Here is a 20,048-nt window from a genome sequence, read left to right as displayed (position 1 = left end):
GGAAATACCCCATAGTGCAGTGGGTGTCATTCCGAGGAATGCAAGATTCGATTTGAAAACGGTTCTCCGGGAATTTTGTGGAAGTGTGTTTGACAAAATATTTCAGCAATTCTATACTTGTTTTCGATTGTTTTATGCTTACAGGAATATTCTTGACCAAGCCCAAACCCAAACCCAAACCCAAACCCAAACCCAAACCCAAACCCAAACCCAAACCCAAACCCAAACCCAAACCCAAACCCAAACCCAAACCCAAACCCAAACCCAAACCCAAACCCAAACCCAAACCCAAACCCAAACCCAAACCCAAACCCAAACCCAAACCCAAACCCAAACCCAAACCCAAACCCAAACCCAAACCCAAACCCAAACCCAAACCCAAACCCAAACCCAAACCCAAACCCAAACCCAAACCCAAACCCAAACCCAAACCCAAACCCAAACCCAAACCCAAACCCAAACCCAAACCCAAACCCAAACCCAAACCCAAACCCAAACCCAAACCCAAACCCAAACCCAAACCCAAACCCAAACCCAAACCCAAACCCAAACCCAAACCCAAACCCAAACCCAAACCCAAACCCAAACCCAAACCCAAACCCAAACCCAAACCCAAACCCAAACCCAAACCCAAACCCAAACCCAAACCCAAACCCAAACCCAAACCCAAACCCAAACCCAAACCCAAATGAAGCAACGTAACACAATATTTGCTTGTCTCACAAGTAAATCTTTCATTCTTCCAGAGAACTAACCCCTTCCATCCGGTGACTTTTGCAGGTCTGGTGGTCCCCGTGTCCGAGCCGCGAGTGCCCAGACAGCGAGGAGATCGACGTCGTGGTGGACCAGTGTCTGGACCACTGTCTGTTGCACGAGCAGAACCCGAAAATCGAGGTCGTGCCGCCGCCGACCTTTGCGCCCATTTTGCCCCCCTCGGACGTCGGCGAGAAGGACGACCTGCAGCTGCTGATTAACAAGCCGATCAACAGGAAGAACCGCACCGGCGGGGACGTACTTAATAGCTATAGTTCTAGCACGACGGAGCCGTACATAGACAGTGGGTTTTGCTGGTTTCATGAGAGGATTAAAGTTTTACTTATTCTTAATTTCTTATTCAGAACAAATACTTAACCAGGAGCCGGACTCGGAAGAGAGCGAGGAGAGTTGGGTCATAGCGGGGAGTGGCGACTCGGCGTTCTTCGTGCTGGACATGCACCCGGATCTGGGCGAACCGATCGAGCAGCTCGGAATGGAGGTGGACCACGATGACAACGAGACGGTGACGGATTTCAAAACCCGATTCGGCATTCAGCTGCTGTGGAAGCAAGGCGTCAACGTGACCGCTCTGGAGGAGGAAGATCTCCGCTGTGGCGGGTTGGTACTGTCTTCGAACATGTCGCTGAACATCAACCAACGGCTGAGCGAACTGGCGGCGGATTGTATGGTTCAGCGGTGTCGGTTCCGGAAGAATGGTCCCGATATATGCCCTCCAGACTACAAGGAAAGCGACGACAAAATCTTCTGGATCTACTTTGGGCTCCGATTTTTGGCCACTACGATGTTGTCCGCGGGAGTGACCATCATGGACCCGATCGCACTGACCATGATCGAAAAGTACGGCGGAGACTTTGGCCGCGAGCGACTTTTCTCCAGCATTGGAATGGCCATCTTTTCGCCCATCACGGGCATCCTGATCGATATATTCTCGCGAGATCTTGGCTACACCGACTACTCGGCTGCGTTCTACACGTACGACATTTTGCTGGTCATTTCGTCGATTTCGGTGTTCATGATGCCGCTGGGGGAGAAACTGCCGGCCGATAATGTGTTCAAAGATTTGCTCAATCTGCTCAAGCTGAAGCACGTCATCATCTTCATCTGGTTCCTGTTTCTGCTCGGTAACTTCTGGGGCTTCATCGAGAGCTTCCTGTTCCTGTACCTCAAGGAGCTGGGTGCACCCAATTATTTGCTTGGTAAGTGAAATCGGATTATTTTAAAATGTAAAGTCTAGATATTTTTGCAGTTGAGCAATTCTTCGAGACTTAGGACAAGTTTTTTTTTTCATTAAAATGAAACTTTATGTGCTCTTTTTCTATGACCAATTTTGGTTCATTAGTTCGTAAAAACAAGTTTACATAGAGTAGAAAGGGGCAAAAATACGCACGAGGCAATGGTTTCCAAAGGAAATGATACAGAACTTTGCTAACTTTCCTCTTCTACTATCTACCTTGAAAAAGACGAATATACGAAAGTGTAAACTCTTTATAGTTTATTTGAAGGAGCTGTAGGCACCAGCCATTTTAATACTTAATTTTTACCTCAGCTCATATTTAGAATTTCGACTTGTGTTACCCGAGCAGACGGAAATAACTTGGGAATAACATATTTTGATATTTGAAAATACTAGGCCAATAACATTAAACGTTACTTATAACAAGATTTATTATTCGACGTTATGATTTTTTTTGTTATTTGATTGTTATTGTAATAACAGACTAATATCATTTTTAGTTATTCTTCGAAAAAAACTTTGCTATTATTTTTTGTTATTTTAACAACTAATCCGATCATCCCAATAACAGTTTCAGTTATTCTTCCATAACAAAAATTTTTGTTCCAAAGTTGTTTTGGCATACAACCAATATCAGACCAATAACAAATTTTGTTATGATAACATAAACTGTTATGAAACCCTTATGAAAAATGGATTTATCAAGAAGATTCCATAACACTTTCTGTTATTTTAACAATATTTGTTATTGAAATGGCATGAATTTTGTTATTACCGTCTGCCCGGGTAGAGTAAAATTTATGTGTAATTGAAATGACATTTTTCAAACTTTTTTAAAAAGTTCTTAGACCAATTACCTTGTTAACCATAAAAGAAAGTTTGAAAATTTTCTTCTTATTTTTTACGATATGTTTTCCCAAAAATAATTTTGCGGGGAAAAGGTGCGCACTTAAATGTTTAAACATTTTAGTATGGAGAAAATTCAAATTAATTCAATGAATTTGTTTCTGGTAATGTTGATTCAAAATCACTAGAAAATAGTATTTCTGACTAACTTTAAAAATACTCATTAAATATCAATAAGTCAATTTTGGGTCGAAAACTACCCAAAATTGAAATAAAGTTGAAAAATTAACTATTAGAATAAAACAAGCAAAAACCGCTCTGTTCTACAATGTTGGCTGCTATCCAACTCGAGATTGGATTTTCTGATCGATTTGGTGCTTTCATAATTTGTAAAATATTACCAAATATACTGAATAGATAAGAGATTTTGAAAAAAAAATCCTTTTGTCCGATTGAACTTTACCGTGTATAGAAATAAATTCACAGAATATTTTCTCCAAATAAAATATCAGCATTAGTTCACTTCTAGCAGAAATAAACGTAATTTCAAAATTGATTGTAATTTTTTAGGCATTCTAGATTTTAGCCTTTCAATTACTCAAGTGTTTAGGTTCGAATAGAAGTCTTGGTATCGACACTACCAAGGACTATGATCTTCATGTGGATCTTTTCGTTTTCAGTTTAAATTTTTGTTAATGAAATAATGCATAAAAGTCCAATGTGAAATAACTTATAAAATCATCCAAACTTTGAAAAAGAGCGAAAAGCCATTCAAAAGAGCGGCTCTTTTTAATGAGCGCACGAAAATGAGCGGCTCCTAAAAAGAGCGGTTTTCTAAACCTCTACTTCAAACAACTGGACTGTGCAAATTAACGATTTTTGAAATACATAATTTATTTTGGATGACAAAAAGTGCCGTTTTGGCATACCCACTGATAATTTTGGCTCGAGCCTCGACTCGATTCAGGTGGTTGGGCAATTTAAAATGACAGTGTTGCCAGTTTTTTTGAAATGCAAACATGATTAAAAGAAAAGATGGAAAAAATGAAAAACAATTAAAAAAACTTTATTTTTAAATGTAAAACCAAATTTACAATCAAAAAGTTCTTCACATAAATTACGATATTGTGCACTGTTTTTGTGTTATATCTACTTAAAGTGACTTTGTAACTTAGTGAGGGATTTCCACGTCATCAGGAATGCTTTGAATTTTTCATGTGACGATAACTTAACGAATATGCATCCGATTTTTTATGGTAAAAAGAGAAACTCGTAACTTTTTTCGAACTTTCGATTTAAAAATATTCAAAAACTTTTCAAATTAAACCTCACATATTTTTTATGGCCTTTCCAAATGTCTGGGATGATTTGAATATTATAAAAAATGTTGTTATTCTAGAGATGGAAAAATTTCGTAATTCTTATTGCATATTTGCTAAGTTATCGTCACTCAAAAATTTTAGATTGGTTTGGTGATGTAGAGAAAACATTGGTCCAATTTTCAATATCTTCGAGGCAAACTTAAAAGAAAATGGATTTTCATTTCCGGGTTGTTTATGACTTGAAAAAGTCACAGCATTATCAAAAATTATTTGTTTAGAGTAAATAACTCGAAAACTGTGCACGATAACGGAATATACGTTAATACTTTTCGATTGCGAATTTGATTTACTTTCAACGTTTTCAAAGCCATTGTGATTTTTTTTTATTTCAGGTTATTGCTCATGCATTTCCCCTATCTTCAAAATTTCGTCTAAAAGTTAGAAGACAAGTAAAATTATTGATTAGAATTTAAATTTTCATTGGACAATCCTTAAAATATCTATTGTGTGTTACGCAGAATATATTTTATAACGCTTCTTTATGAGTTTTTCATTAAATTTACACTTTTAATCTTTTTACAAATTTGGAATTTTTGGATCGGCTAAGAGCGTTAAAGTTTATATATTTTTTTATAATTTCATTGATATTATTCTTGTATCCAAGGTTTCAACATTTTAATAAACGTATGATCAAGACGAGATAACAAAATATTGACTGAAACAGAAATGCCAGTATAATTAACTCGTGAAGTCTGTTTTATATTGTCATCATATTAATTAGTACTGCCCCGTTTTCAGGCATCACCATCACGGTCGGAACGGTCAGCAGCATTCCGTTCCTGTACGGCGCCGGCCGCATCACCAAGGTCGTGGGCCACGTTAATTTGATTGTTATTGCGTTCATCGCGCACGCCTGTCGGCTGGTGGGATATTCGCTGATTGAGTAAGTTACAGCCAATTAATGTGCAGTGCAGTGTGGCCAATTAATGAGCAAAAACCAACTTTATTAAAATGATGACCTTCTCCCTTTAGAAACGCCTGGTGGTGCTTCCCGTTCGAGGCCATGGAGGCGCTGTCCTGTCACCTGATGTGGGTCGCGGCGGCCACCTACTGTGCGCTGTTGGCCCCGAAGAACCTGCTGGCAACACTGATCGGAGTGCTGGGCATGGCGCACTTTAGCTTGGGCCGCGGCAGTGGCTCCTTCTTCGGTGGGTTCCTGATCGGTGAGGTGGGCACCCGCGAAGCGTTCCGCTACATGGGACTGGTGGCGGTGGCCGGTGGGCTGGCGTACAAGTTCATTCACGCCATTTGGCTGAGAAAGTACGACAATCCGGTGAGTATGACGGCGGATGAATCTTGAGGGAAGATGGTCTTTAATAACAAGTTCCATTTTTTTTATTTCTGCCACAGGACGCCGACGATGACGTGCTGGAGAGTGGCGAGGCGGAAAAGCTGACCGAGACGAAGGAGGCCGACGAACCCAAAACCAAGGACCAGGGCACCTCGATGTCCCAGGAGCGGCTGTCACTGATGATCAAGTACAACCAAATTGGCTCGCTAACGTCGCTGCCACGTGGCTCACGGGTAAGTTTTGCTGTTCTACCTTACTTTATTTTAAGGTTGGGGTTCGGGCGAAAAGTTTGCCGTAAATAAAAAGGGATACAAAATTTTCCTGACGCAAATGCGAAAAAGTTTCTTTCACGGGACCAGGCGAGGGGACTGGCCAGCCATCAGAATTATGAACTTTTTAAATTCAATTCCAAAAGCGAAGGTCTGTGGACCCCTTTTCAAATGGTGGTGGTTTTACGAGAGGGGAACCTTACCGCGGAAAAGCAACGTTTCTTTTTCTGAACATGGTGGCGAGTTGTTCAAATTTTAAAAATCATGCGTCTTCGAGAACAACGGAATTCGCTTAGTTATATAAATGATTATAGAATGTTATCATAAACATGTTAACATGAGTTTAGTTAAAATTAAAACCGAAACTGCTTTGTAAATGGCCTCAATACTCTTCAAGAGTGTTCTCTTATCAGGGATCAGGTATTTTTTGGAAATAAAAAAAAATATATTATTATTTGGATGAAACTTCCTTGTCAGTAGAACGAAGCTGACTTTATAGCTGTCGGCCACCATTGCTAGTACCAACCACTAGTGTCTTCCTTTTAATCTACAAGGACTTCGCCGCCCTGGGCTCCTAAGTGTATGAAAGTATGGCACGGAGCGACGGCGCCGAATACCCATATTTACACAAAGAATTTTAGAGCGCCCGCCGCGGGATTCGAACCGGCGACCTCTGGATTGTGAGTCCAGTGCGCGGTCCGATTGATCCACACGGGCGGGACAAGTCAGCCGGTCAGTAGAATCCATTCTGAATCATTAGCTTATTCATACAAGTCTCTATACAAAATGAGCATGAGAAATTTTGAAAATCTGTTTCTCGAAAAGGAATTTTCTTATCAATTTAGTGTCTTTGGCAAAGTTGTAGGTTATGATTAGGACTTTTTGGAAAAGGTATACGAAAAAAAAACGATTTTTATAAGCTTCTTTCCAATCTTTCAATAATGCTTGTAAGAAATGAGCCCCTGAAAAAATGTTTTTGAATGGCTGAGAAAATTTCCTGCAATTTCTTCACAGGAACTTTGAAAATCGGACAATTATTTTATGGGATTCAGCCTCAATTTTTCATCTTACTGTATCTCGGAAACTTCAAGTCCGATTTTTAATGTTAAAAAAATGATACTTTTGCGAAGTTTTCTGATCTGTTTAATAATAATAATAATAACAACAAATTATATTAGAGCTTAACATTTGATCAGGTCAACAATTAGATAATTTTACATGGTTCATAATTTAGACCAAATTACAAAATTGAAATATTTCGCCAAACAAGTTTTTGAATGCAAATTCAAATTTTCAATCGAATACAATTGAACACGTTTTTTGATAAAGTGCACCTTTATCAAATTACAGTCATATGAGGGTAATTTTTTTTCGATAATGTTCAGTTTTTGAACCTAAAAAAAAATTTTAAAACAAGAACAACATTTTGAAAGTGATAAAAACACTTATTCAAATATTTTGAAGTTTTGCATTTGTTTTGCATATTTTTTTCCAATTAGGCCGATGCAAATATTTAAAAAAGTTTTTGTCCCTCGGCCCTGGCCGAGGTCAAGGGGGGAGAAGCAAAAAAATAAAAAAATATAAAAATTTAAATAACAAGCCATAATCTTCACATTTAAATGAAAAAAGTGTTTTAAAATGCATTTTACACTAGTTCAGTTGTTTTGAATCATTAGTTTTCAAAAAATCTAAGATCTGACAAAAACAAAAATTGTATCGAAAAAAAAGATTTTGCATCGAAAATTTTCAAAAAATCTTAACATTTTTTAATAAACCCAAACATGCTAAAAATGATTTTAAACGCAGGAGAATGTATTTTCATTTGATTTCAGCTGGTTGCACTTGAGTTTTCATTGAAATTTTGAAGTTTATTGTAAAAAATTTTTTTTTTGCCCCCTGATTTTTCGGGCCAATTTTGAAGGGGGGGGGGGGGGGGGTGACAAAAACTCTTAAAAATATTTTTACCTTATTATTATTTAAAAAAGCAAAAAAAAATCGCGAAAGTTAATGACTACTAAAGTAACACTGAGCAAACATATTTATTACTAAATTTAAACTTTCTTTCCAACTAGCAGTCCGATCAATTAAGTCGAAAAATATAGAAAATGTCCCGAGCCCTTCAAAAATTTGTTCAGCAGCGTCGCAATATTATACAATATTTTTTAATTGGACACTCTTTCTGTTTGAATATTTTTTCGATAAATTTCGCATCAAAATGACTTTGACTTGAAAACGGTGCCCTTTATCAAACAAAATTTTAAGTCATTATTGATTGCAAATCTGATTTATGATCTCAAAATAAGTTATAAAATTTTATTTGACAATTTTTTTTCAAACATAATAATCTACAAAAAATACAATTTTCGTTACCAGATTTTGTTCAACCTTTAACGTAAAAAATGCCATTAATATTTCCCCTCAAAAATATGAAAAAAAAATAAAAAAAAATTGCGAAATATTTTTCCGTGTACCTTCCAAAACTTTGCTAAAGACATCAAAACATAAACAACTCTCAAGCTTTTTGAAATTCATTTAATACAAGCTTTTGAAACTACAGAACTTATACAATATCGTAAATCTCAAAAGCTAACGTAGTATTGGATTTTTTTTCGAACTCATTTTTGCAAATAAAAATAAGTTAAAGTTAATTGATATCCAGAAAACCATTTTTTCAAAACTGAATGTGACAACCACAGCAAAGTTTTCATAGTTTCTAATAGAGCAACTCTCTACGAAATCACGCAATTTCGACCATTTTTATTTTTTGTATTTTTTGATTTGACTTAAACTTTGTGGGGGCCTTCCCTATGACCAAATAAGCTATTTTGTGTCATTGGTTCACCCATACAAGTCTCCATACAATTTTGGCTGCTGTCCATACAAAAATGGTATGTAAATATTCAAACAGCTGTAACTTTTGAGTGAATTTTCTGATCAATTTGGTGTCTTCGGCAAAGTTGTAGGTATTGTTGAGGACTTTTGAGAAAAAATAGGTACACGGAAAAAATTTTGAGGATTTTTTAATCAACTTTTTTTCACTAAAACTCAATTCCCCAAATATGCCACTAACATTTTAAAAGGGCCAAACATTGAATAATACGCCCATTTAAAATGCTAGTCTTGATTTAAAAAAAATCAAAATATTTTTTTCCAAAAGATCGGAAAATTTCACGAATTTTTCATGCATTCAAATTGAAAATCGTAACATTATTTGCTGAGATATGGTCATTAGAAAATGGTGGGTTGTTTTGGTGAGATTAACACTCAAACGCTCGGGTAGTCATTTGACCCCTATTTTTTTTCTTAGAAATCCCATAACTTTTGATAGAATTGACCAATTTGGATGCTTTCGGTTGCAAAAGATCCAGATTTGTCTATATTTTGAACTGCCAGATGGGGGACAAATGTGGTCTATTTTTACCGGAGATATTCCGGATTCTGTTGGGGTACCTCGGCCCTCCTATATGGGTATTTGGCCAATATAATAAAAACTTTTCAACAGAAAAATTTCGGAAATGATGCAAAACTACAAGGCATCATCCTAATACATCATCCTGCAAAAATAATTGACATGGTTAAGTCCTACGGGGCAGCGGAGCCGGTTCCAGTTGGGCAACAATTGACATCAGCTCAGTGAACCGTTTCCGGATAGAACCTGTTCCGGTGCCCGAAGGTCTTCAGCATGTCATGTATCTATGCAGGATGATGTTTTAGGATGATTCCTTAAAGTTTTGCATCATTTCCGATTTTATTCTGTTGAAAAGTTTTTATTATATTGGCCAAATATCCATTTAGGAGGGCCGAGGTACCCCAACAGAATCCGGAATATCTCCGGTAAAAATGGACCACATTTGTCCTCCGTCTGACAGTTGAAAATATAGACAAATCTGGATCTTTTGCACCCGGAAGCATCCAAATTGGTCAATTCTATCAAAAGTTATGAGATTTCTAAGAAAAAAAATAGGGGTCAAATGATTACCCGAGCGTTTGAGTGTTAAGAAAACTTCAATTTTCGTGTTTCTTTTTCTTAAAGCAGCTCTATCTCAGCAACCCGAGGTCCAATCTTCAATGTCTCTTTGACAATTTTATAGCAAATTTTCTGAACTTTTCAAAAAAAAATATTTCTAGAAATGGTCACTCATGGTCACTATTTTTAAAAATTGAAAAACTGCAAATATTTCACTAAAATCAAACTTTCGGTGGCTTTATCTTGAAAACGGAGCCCTTTATCAAAAAATCTGTAGAGTACTTTTCGATTGCAAGTTCAATTTTGCATTAAAAAATAATGTCAAACTTGTTTTTGCATGAAACTTCGATTTTTTCCAAAAATCACTACTTTTTCAAAAAATCATAACTCGGCGGCAGATCTTTGACCATTTTTCTATATGGCTCAAAAGTTGTGGATTTTCGTCCCCTAAAACATATAAAAAAATCTCGAAAATCAAAAAATACGTATTTGTATTTTTTGATTTGGCTCAAACTTTGTGGGGGCCTTCCCTATGACCAAATAAGCTATTTTGTGTCATTGGTTCACCCATACAAGTCTCCATACAATTTTGGCAGCTGTCCATACAAAAATGGTATGTAAATATTCAAACAGCTGTAACTTTTGAGTGAATTTTCTGATTCTGATTCTGGTGTCTTCGGCAAAGTTGTAGGTATTGTTGAGGACTTTTGAAAAAAAAAATAATTACTGTGAATACAAGAACTTTTTTTTCACTTAAACTCAATTTTCCAAAATACGTATTTTTTTATTTTCGAGATTTTTTGATATGTTTTAGGGGACAAAAATCCGCAACTTTTGAGCCATAGAGAAACATGGTCAAAAAATCTGCCACCGAGTTATGAATTTTTGAAAAAACAGTGATTTTTGGAAAAAATTGAAGTTTCATGCAAAAACAAGTTTGACATTATTTTTAACGCAAAATTGAACAATTTTTTTTTGATAAAGGGCTCCGTTTTCAAGATTCAAATATTTTGGGAAATTGAGTTCTAGTGAAAAAAAAAAAATGATTTAAAAATCTGCAATTTTTTTTCCGTGTACCTATTTTTTCTCAAAAGTCCTCAACAATACCTACAACTTTGCCGAAGACACCAATCAGAAAATTCACTCAAAAGTTACTGTTATTAGAATATTTACATACCATTTTTGTATGGACAGCTGCCAAAATTGTATGGAGACTTGTATGGATGAACCAATCGCACAAAATAGTTACAGTGTTTGAGTCAAATAAAAAAATACAAATAAAATCAATTTCTGGTTTTGGTAGAGAATTGCTCAATACAAAAAAAAATCGAATGACCGAAATCTGAGAGACCTGCTAAGCTTTTTCAATACTAAAGGCACTTTCATTGTAATTTACTCAAATCTTCAAATCATTCGACACCATTTTGGAACCGAAGAATAAAAAAAGCTCAGGCTCAACCAGCCGGGAAAATGGTGGGGCTGGCGATGCGCGGTGCTGAAACAAACCAAAGCCGCATAAAATATTGCAAAATGCTCAAAGGATTTTATGTTCCACCGCGACCGGTCCTGGTCGCGCTCAAGCTCGTCGTTGTCTTCAAGTGAGCTTTCTACTACAAAGTAAGACATTCTTGGGTAGCAAACCCAAGCACTGCCAAGTTTAAAGACAACATTCGGTACGGCGAGGCAGTGTGCCAAGACATTCACTTGAATTCAAGGCAGAAAAGCTCAATTTTCTTGGGCTTGTCAAGTTTTTTCTTTCGCTCTATCTCTTTGCTTCTTTAGTTTTTCCTTGGAACGCACCACCACATTGCTGGCTGCTGCTGCTCAGCGATGCCACGGTTGAATGGGGAAAATATTTTTCATTAGGAAAATTTCACCCTCCTTTAACTTTCAAATGGGGTTTCGGTTGCGGTATCATTCTTGGTTGTGCTTTTTGGGGTTGGTGCCGAGATGCGAAGAAGAGATAGTTGATGGAATATTTAGGACGGAGTGGAAATTGTTTTATGTTTCTATTTTGTTTTTTAAGAAAAATTTTACTTGCTAAATTTCACTTGAATGTTATTTGCTGTCGAAATAAATTTCAAACTCTAAAATAGTATCGAAAAGTAATGCTGTTCGATACAAGTTAAAGCTATAATTGATACCTTTTGAACGGGTAATGTCTTGAATCAAAATAAAACAAAAAAGAATCAAACGGTACTTGAACAAGCAATAAAACTTACTCCCCAAGGGCGTATCCCACCGTTTGTTCAACAGGGAACCCAAGCCAGCAAACCTTTCCAGGAGAAACCCTTAAACGAATGATATGAATTGCTTTGACTTTACATTCAGGTGCGAAAGATACGATACGAAAACCACCTGTGTGTATAAGTAAAGGGTGTACCTGTATGCATAAACACACTCTCAAAAATGTATAAATCATCAAAACTCGGGTAGCTCGCAGGACCTGTCAGCGCTCGAAATGTGTGAGCAAACATTGTTCAAACAAGAAAGGTGTCATCGTCACCTCACCGTGCTGCTCTCCGGCTATCTCTTGCTGTGGCTGTGTGTTATCTTTAATCTTGTTCAACCTCTTCGTCTTCTTTGGTGCGGGGCCAAACGCCGCCGTTGCCTAGTTCTCGAGAGAGAGACGAACACACGTGTCCTGTCTGGCTTCGTAACATTTACGTACAGTGGAGGACAAAATTATTTCAGTTTAGCAAATGTTCAAGGTAAATTGAAAAAAACTCGGCTTTTTTTCAAAAATGATAAATAAATTTCGAAAATTTAGAAAACGTACTTCTCAGAAACGGAGAGCTTAGGGTTGACGTTTTACACGAGCGTGTGTGTAAACTTACGAGGAAGACTGCCAAAACAGTGCCAACGTAAAGTGCTCTCCGTTTGACAACGGTTCAGTGAAATGAATATCAGATCAAAATGAATCACCATGGAACTTGGTATGGGAAGCAAAAAGCAGTACAGGTGCTTCCATTTCAAACAACACCAGAAAGCTTAGTGAAATGTGGATGACACCTTGTTGGAAATTTGTACGATGTGTGTGAAACTTTTCTGACGTGATGTAACGATTCAAATTGTAGGAGATGTCAGGACTTAACCCTTTCAAACCTAATTGATCTTAAAATAAACGGCAGAAATCTTTTTTTTAACTCACTTTCCACCCTCTAAAAGTATTGGAATCAGGGTTGCGAATGAGCGAGCGCTCACGGAAGGCTTGCTCGCTCCAGCTGGAGCGTGAGTTTTTATCAGGTAGCTCGTGCTCGCTCACGCTCACCGGAGCGTTTTGCGCTCACGTGAGCTGGTGAGCCAAAGTAGGTAGTTGTTTTTTCCTGTTGAAGCATCTGCCTGTTTGAAACGAAGTTTCTAGAACTATCTTAGCACAGGCAGCAAAAACAAACAAGAAAGTGGTCGAACAAACAAAAGTAGGCAATGAAATGGGTTTGATCAGCGAACCGAAATTTACGTTCTATTTAAAATCTAGACATTTTTCGAACAAGGAACAAAAAACTAAATTCATAATGTAAACATTCATTGACGTGATAAAATGCACTGTTTGTTCATAAATCAAATCCATATTGGACCATATTGTATTGGACACATTCTCCGGCAATGTACACCTTAGGATGAAATTTTGAAAAGCGTGTATGAGCTATTTGGATATTTTTCCTCGATCCTAGACTACTTGAAGCTTCAAAAATCATGGTTTTCATTAATTGATCATTTGAATATCATTTTGTACAAGTTGGTTAGGTTATGCATCAATTCGTGATAAAATCATCGTTTTAAAACATTTTTCTAAAAACTCCTGGTTTTCAGCGAAATAAAATCCAAAAAATATTCTTTTGATTGCATTTTGTAGGTTTTTAGTTGTACTAAACGGAAATGTCATGGGTTTGCAGTTTATCTTAAGTTAAGTATTTTTTCAAACTAGTGTAAGTTTACCATTTTATTGCGTTGCAACGTCACGAAAAAGGGACATTTGTTTATGTCAACAAAAAACTAAACATTCAATCATTTTGATATTTCGGATGCTCTTTGTAATTGGAAAGAGCTTTCAAATGCAATCTAGAGCGACTTAATTGGTTGTCTAGATCCAAAGTTACAACAGGTTTAAGTTTGCGTTGCAACGTCACGAAATTTTAAATCATATTGGTCACATGGCAAAAAAGGTGTATGCGTAGTTGGTTGTTGAAGATAAAAGGGTACTAAATATTATATATTTGTTATATAATGTTTCCGAGCATATTTACAGAAGAATTGTACATGGGTCATTCACAAATTCCGTCATTTAAGTTTGATGCAACTCGAAAAAAAAGTATTTTATGAAACTTGTTGAACAAATCAAAATAGACCGATGTTCACAAGGGGGAAAAATTCTAAAACTTTCAAAAAAGTAATCACGTGGTTACTGGATGGCCCCTTTATGATAAACTGATTTACGTGAGGGTTCATTCTAATACAACGCAATGATTTTTTTTATCCCACACCCTTATGTAAGTCAAATTACAGCAAAATTCATTAAACAATAAAAATCACGTGATTCGATTGTTTTTTTTTTTCACAAACTTTTGTCACTCTGTTGTTGGACGAACCCTTACTTAAATAAGTTGTATGCAACGTTTTGTTGTTCACAATTAAAAATGTTATGTTGCGCAGTTAAACAGTTATATTATTTCCTCAAATTTAATTTAAAAAGCACAAAAGTCAACAAAATAAGTTACGTTGTTTGCAGATCACCCCTTAGGGGCCATGAACAAACGATATGGGCACTTTATTCATAAATTCAAAATAAGCCCTCCTGAAAACTTGAAGCTCCTCACCTCCCTTCTAAAACTTCCACGTGTTTTGTAAGTTGCCCAAAACCATTAAAATATTAAGGGAGCGTTCTTGCATTACGTAACAAAACATTTATATTTTTAGACCCCCTCCACCCCCTGGAAATACATTTCCGATACACTTTTTTTGTATAAATCCTCGAACCCTCCTCCCTCCCCCTTGATATTACGCCGTTACGTAATGCATGGACGTCCCGTTACATGGATAGAGGACGGGAGAGGGGGGGGGGGGGGTTTCCTTCGTGATAATGGAATAATACAAAAAAAAATATTTTGAAAACCCTTTGGAAAACTTCGTAAATCGTACTGCAACTGTGAAAGCAGAATACATGGGCAGGCCAATCAATTCACATGTCCTTGTACTGTCTATTAATGTCTTATAATCAAATCTTAACCTACAGTTGTTCAGCCTAACAAAAACTATGATTTATTTTGAAACTATAATTTCGTGACGTTGCAACGCAACGAAAAACCCTGTTTTCAAAAACAGAGCGTTGCAACGTCACGAAATGTAAGCGGTCTTCAAAAATCGAGGTTTAATTTTTTTCGAAAAACTAATGATTGCATTCGATTTGTTGGCCAATTTTACACTTAAAATGGAAGAAGAACTCCAAATTTGCCGTTTAACAGAGCAGAGTTAATGGCGAAACATGAATTGGGTCAGGATTGAGAAAAAGTCACGCGTTGCAACGTCACGCTACATATCCCCCTCTCAAAAATAGAATATTCGCTTAAAATAATGTTTCAACATTGTTTCTTATAGGAAATTTAATGTACTTTCAGAATCTGTAATAACATATGTACCTTTTCAATGTAATTTTTGAGTTACAGCCGAAATACTGGAAAAAGAAAAGTCAAAGCGTTGCAACGTCACGGCGGAATGTGTCATTGATGTTCCGTACACAAATATTGACAATTTATGTATATTTTATTTATTTTTAAATAATCTTTTAAACAGTTACAATCATCCATGTTCAAAAAATCATATATAACTTGTAATTGAATATTTTCAGAAGTTTGGTTGCGAAAGTGTTGAATAAAATCCACTTGTTGGAAGAAGAGCCAACCTTTTCGTGGTCAAAAATATTTATAATTTATTTGATTTGAGTCAAAAGGGTTATTTTAACCCTTAGGAATTTTGAGGCATATATTAAAAATAGAACTGTTCCAAAAATGTTACCCTATTTTCTAAAATGTTTGCCAAATAAAAATTAACCTTATAGAAATGAATAGCCGTTTCTAATCACTGAATCACTGAAAGAATTAATAAACGGAATATTTTTTTTAATGTTAGCTCATTCTGACCCGCAATCTGGAAATGTAGTCAAAACACCGATTAGGTACATAAAAACAGTTTAATGTTATATTTTAATCAACCAAGCATTTAACCTTGAATCGAACTTACCAAAGCATTAATTTTCTTGAATCAATTCATTGTTTTGTAAGATTTTCTAAGGTTTACAGGCCCTTTTATTTAGGCGTCTATACCCCTCCGCCCCTCTCTGATACAATAAGGCCTCTAAAATATTTATACATTCAACTTTATGTCTAAAAAATTATTTGACCCTTGCGAATCCAACCTTTTATTTAAAAACATGATTGATGAAAATAAGCTATTCCAATTCATATATCATAAAATTTGTTCACAAAGTCATATTTCCACAGCCCTACTGCACCTTACGCAAAAAATTCATCTAAAATTGAAAAAAAAACTTTCTCAAAAACGTTAAATGATTAGCGACGCGTCCAAAATGAGCGCTCCGTGAGCGAAATATGAGCGCGAGCGCGAGCGTGGAGCAAACGCGAGCTGAAAAAATCGGAGCAAACGTGAGCGCGGGCAAACGTGAGCTAGCTCGCGTAGCGCTCCTCCTCACGAATGAGCGAAAAGTGAGCGCTCACGAGCGCGTGAGCGCGTGAGGAACGCAACACTGATCGGAATGAAGAATTTTGAAGAACTTGTTGCTTGAATTAATTGTTTTTCCACTTTGTAAATGATTTAAAACATTGATTTTTTCTAGGGGCCGCAGTTTTAAATCAAAAAAGTAAATAATAGTGTTTAAATGTTCCAGATTGAATTGTGGAATCTTTTTAATTTTATTCAAAAAGAGAATTGAAGAGAATTTTACTAACAATTTTGAATCATAACATTAGAACAACGTAAAAATAACAAAAAAAAAATCTAGCATTTTCAAGTTATACGCACAAAAACTGTTTTTTTTGTTAAATACGTGAAAAATAAAAGTGAAAACATAATATCAGGGTGCATTTAAACATTAAATATTTTATTTTTATCACATAAACAATTTCATATCAAGTGAAAGCTATAGTTCGTTCTTTCAACACTGAAATAAAAAATAATACCACAATTGCAGGAGCGCGTGCGTCTCGGATCATCTCTTGGCGTAAGTTGACCACGGTGGTGCCATCAGCAAGGTTGCACTTTAAAAATGTCAACATAATGACTCTTGTTTTCCTCCCGCGCGGTACTCCGATAGATATTCCATCGGGCAATTCAACCTGCTTCACTTCTGCACAATTTTCATTTCCAGGGGTGAGCTTTGTTCGTAATCCTTCCCCGTGGCAAAGATCATCGTAATCGCTGAAAATAGACCAACCTTGAAACGAAATCTATAGCCGTTAAATTTGCCTTCGGTGACCTTCTAGAACCCACATTCCTTCAGCTTCATGTTTCCTCGTTGCGCGTACTTCCGGGAGGGTCTTAAGCATATGTTCTTGGTTACTGACAAGTTTTGGCATACCGACATCGCAGCTCATCAACCGCCGCGAGAAACCCGACGAACCCGTCACATTCGAGGATGACGTCAAAACAGCAGCGTTCGTGTCGTTCTACGTTTTGTCCCTAGATACTAGGTACTAAATAGCAACCTCAAGGATCTGTTTCTAAATAAGGTCTACCGGTACGACCAAGGTTGTCCAAAAGCACTGCCTGCCAGCGCCGACCGTGACCTCAAGAGGTTCCACAACCAAAGCGACTCGCTGCAAGGGTGCATCCTGTTCCGCGACCGTCTCATGGTTCCTTCTGACCTGCACAAGCAACGTCTTGAACAACTCCATCAGGGCCACTCTGGAATCGACGGCGTGAAAGCTTTGGCTCCCATTTATGTGTACCTTCGCTGATTACGTGCGAACGTGTCCATACTGTGCCGCCAAGGCACTGGCACACGCCCCCTTGGTCTCCTGGCCAAAATCAACACGTTCATGTCGACGACGCCGAACTGATCGACGGCGAGTACTTTCTGCCGGTCTTACTCCAAGTGGCGCCCGATCATAAGCTTCGCAACGATTAACATCCTTGAAGCTTGTTCGCAAAGCTGAAGAGGCTGGTATCGGATAACAGAATCCACTTTACCAGCGCCGAGTTCCCGCAGTTCTGCGTCAAGAACGATATCAGCCATGTCACCACTGCCCCGTTTCACCCCTAGTTCAACGGTCAAGCAGAATGTTCAGTCGATTAATACGTTCAAGCGCGCGGATCTGAATGGTCCGGCTTCAACGCGATTTCTTGAAAAGTGAAATCCCAGTTGGTGATCAACTTTGAACCTTTGGAGTCAGCAGACCAACTCCAACCAGCCGACAATCTAAATCCCTATAAAGGAGCTCAGTCAAAATACATTGAACTTATCAAAATTAAATTTTGATATACCTGCCATCCTGCCCTAACCCGGGAGCAAAAAACCCATAAAAATCTGGCCCTCATGGTTCACCGGAAAGAGTGGCCATGACGCATCACTGAAAAATATAGAAAACAAATGACAACACCGAACATTCACAGCCTGCTATGAACTGTCAAAATAGTTAAAACCGTTAAAACCACTCGCGCCCGTGCGAACGGTTCGGTTTTAACTTATAACCATTTCTTTAAAACCGGCTATAACTCGCCCGTGCGAACGGGGTATTATAAATAACTAAAAATGTTATTAGTCTGTTATTACAATAACAATGCAATGATAAAAAAAATTATCATAATATTGAATGTTTGGCCCGCTTAAAATGTTAGTCTTGATTTTAAATTTTTGACAATATTTTTTTCGAAAAGATCGGAAAATTTCACGAATGTTTCATGTTTTAACATTGTAAATCGGACCATTAGTTGCTGAGATATCGACATTAGAAAATGGTGGGTTGTTTGGGTGAGACTTAGAAAACATCAATTTTTCTGTTTTTTAGCCTTTGCTTAGCAATATCTCAGCAACTATGGGTCGCATCAACAAAGTTCAATAATGCAAAATATAGAGAATTTTCTCAACTTTTCAAAAATATTTTTTTCAAAGGTGGGCAAACATGGGCACTAATTTAAAAAAATGAAAAACTGCGACTATTTTCAAAAAAGTTATCTAAAAATGGCTATAACTTGAAAACGGTGCTCTTTATCAAAAAATCACTAAAGTACTTTTTGATTGCAAATTCGATTTTACATCGAAAAATGAAGTTGAAAAATTGCGACCGATATTTCGATTTTTTGAAAAAATCAGTATTGATTCAAAAAATCATAACTCGGTCAAAGATTTTTTGCCCATTCTGGAAATTTCTGAAAAGTTGGCATTTTATGTCCTCTAAAACATATCAAAAAATAAAAAAAAATAAAAATAGTGTTTTTTTGCAAATGAAGTTTTAGTGACAAAAAGTTAAATAAAAAATCACCAAAATTTTTTTTACCGTGTATCATTTTTTTCAGTGTAGTCCATATCCATACCTACAACTTTGTCGAAGACACCAACTCGATCAAAAAATTCCTTCAAAAGATACAGATTTTTGAATTTTCACATATCATTTTTGTATGGACAGCTGCTAAATTTGTATGGAAAATTATATGGACAAACTAATGATGCAAATTGGCTTCTTTGGGCATACCGAAGGCACCAAAAAAGTTTCAGCCGGATTAAAAAATACAAAAAAAATCGAATGACCGAAAACTCAGAGAATTGCTCATGTTTGAGGGGACAAAAATCCACAACTTTTGAGCCATAGAGACCCATGGTCAAAAAATCTGCCACCGAGTTATGAATTTTTGAAAAAATAGTGATTTTTGGTAAAACTTGAAGTTTCATGCAAAAACAAGTTTGACATTATTTTTGAATGCAAAATTGAATTTGCAATCGAAAAGAACTCTACAGATTTTTTGATAAAGGGCTCCGTTTTCAAGATATAGCCACCGAAAGTTTGATTTTAGCGAAATATTTGCAGTTTTTCAATTATAAAAAATAGTGACCATGAGTGACCGTTCATATAAATATTTTTTTTAGAAGTTCAGAATTTTTTTTATAAAATTGTCTAAGAGACATTGAAGATTTGATTTCGGGTTGCTGAGATAGAGTCGCTTTAAGAAAAAGAAACACGAAAATTGAAGTTATCTTAATCTCATCAAAACAACCCACCATTTTCTAATGACCATATCTCAGCAAATAATGGTCCGATTTTCAATTTTAATG

The 20,048-nt window shown here is 36.7% G+C and overlaps 2 protein-coding genes across 2 annotated transcripts in view; both read left to right on the top strand.

Moving 5' to 3' along the window:
• The window catches only part of LOC120423666 (uncharacterized), a 33,830-nt gene extending 33,076 nt beyond the window's left edge, over window positions 1-754 (top strand). The window contains exons 4-5 of the mRNA XM_052706926.1: window positions 695-698; window positions 747-754. Coding sequence (XP_052562886.1) covers window positions 695-698; window positions 747-754 — 12 coding nt within the window. The remainder of the gene's footprint in view (window positions 1-694; window positions 699-746) is intronic.
• Window positions 755-771: 17 nt separating this feature from the next.
• The window catches only part of LOC120428130 (uncharacterized), a gene marked incomplete at its 5' end in the record, with an annotated part of 30,582 nt that continues 11,305 nt past the window's right edge, over window positions 772-20,048 (top strand). The window contains 5 exons of the mRNA XM_039593112.2: window positions 772-1,057; window positions 1,119-1,973; window positions 4,978-5,122; window positions 5,212-5,512; window positions 5,590-5,763. Of these exons, the coding sequence (XP_039449046.1) occupies window positions 772-1,057; window positions 1,119-1,973; window positions 4,978-5,122; window positions 5,212-5,512; window positions 5,590-5,763 (1,761 nt within the window). The remainder of the gene's footprint in view (window positions 1,058-1,118; window positions 1,974-4,977; window positions 5,123-5,211; window positions 5,513-5,589; window positions 5,764-20,048) is intronic.

Source organism: Culex pipiens, chromosome 2 (genome assembly GCF_016801865.2).
Source record: "Culex pipiens pallens isolate TS chromosome 2, TS_CPP_V2, whole genome shotgun sequence".
Taxonomy (NCBI): domain Eukaryota; kingdom Metazoa; phylum Arthropoda; class Insecta; order Diptera; family Culicidae; genus Culex; species Culex pipiens.
This window is presented reverse-complemented; position numbering and strand designations above follow the sequence as displayed.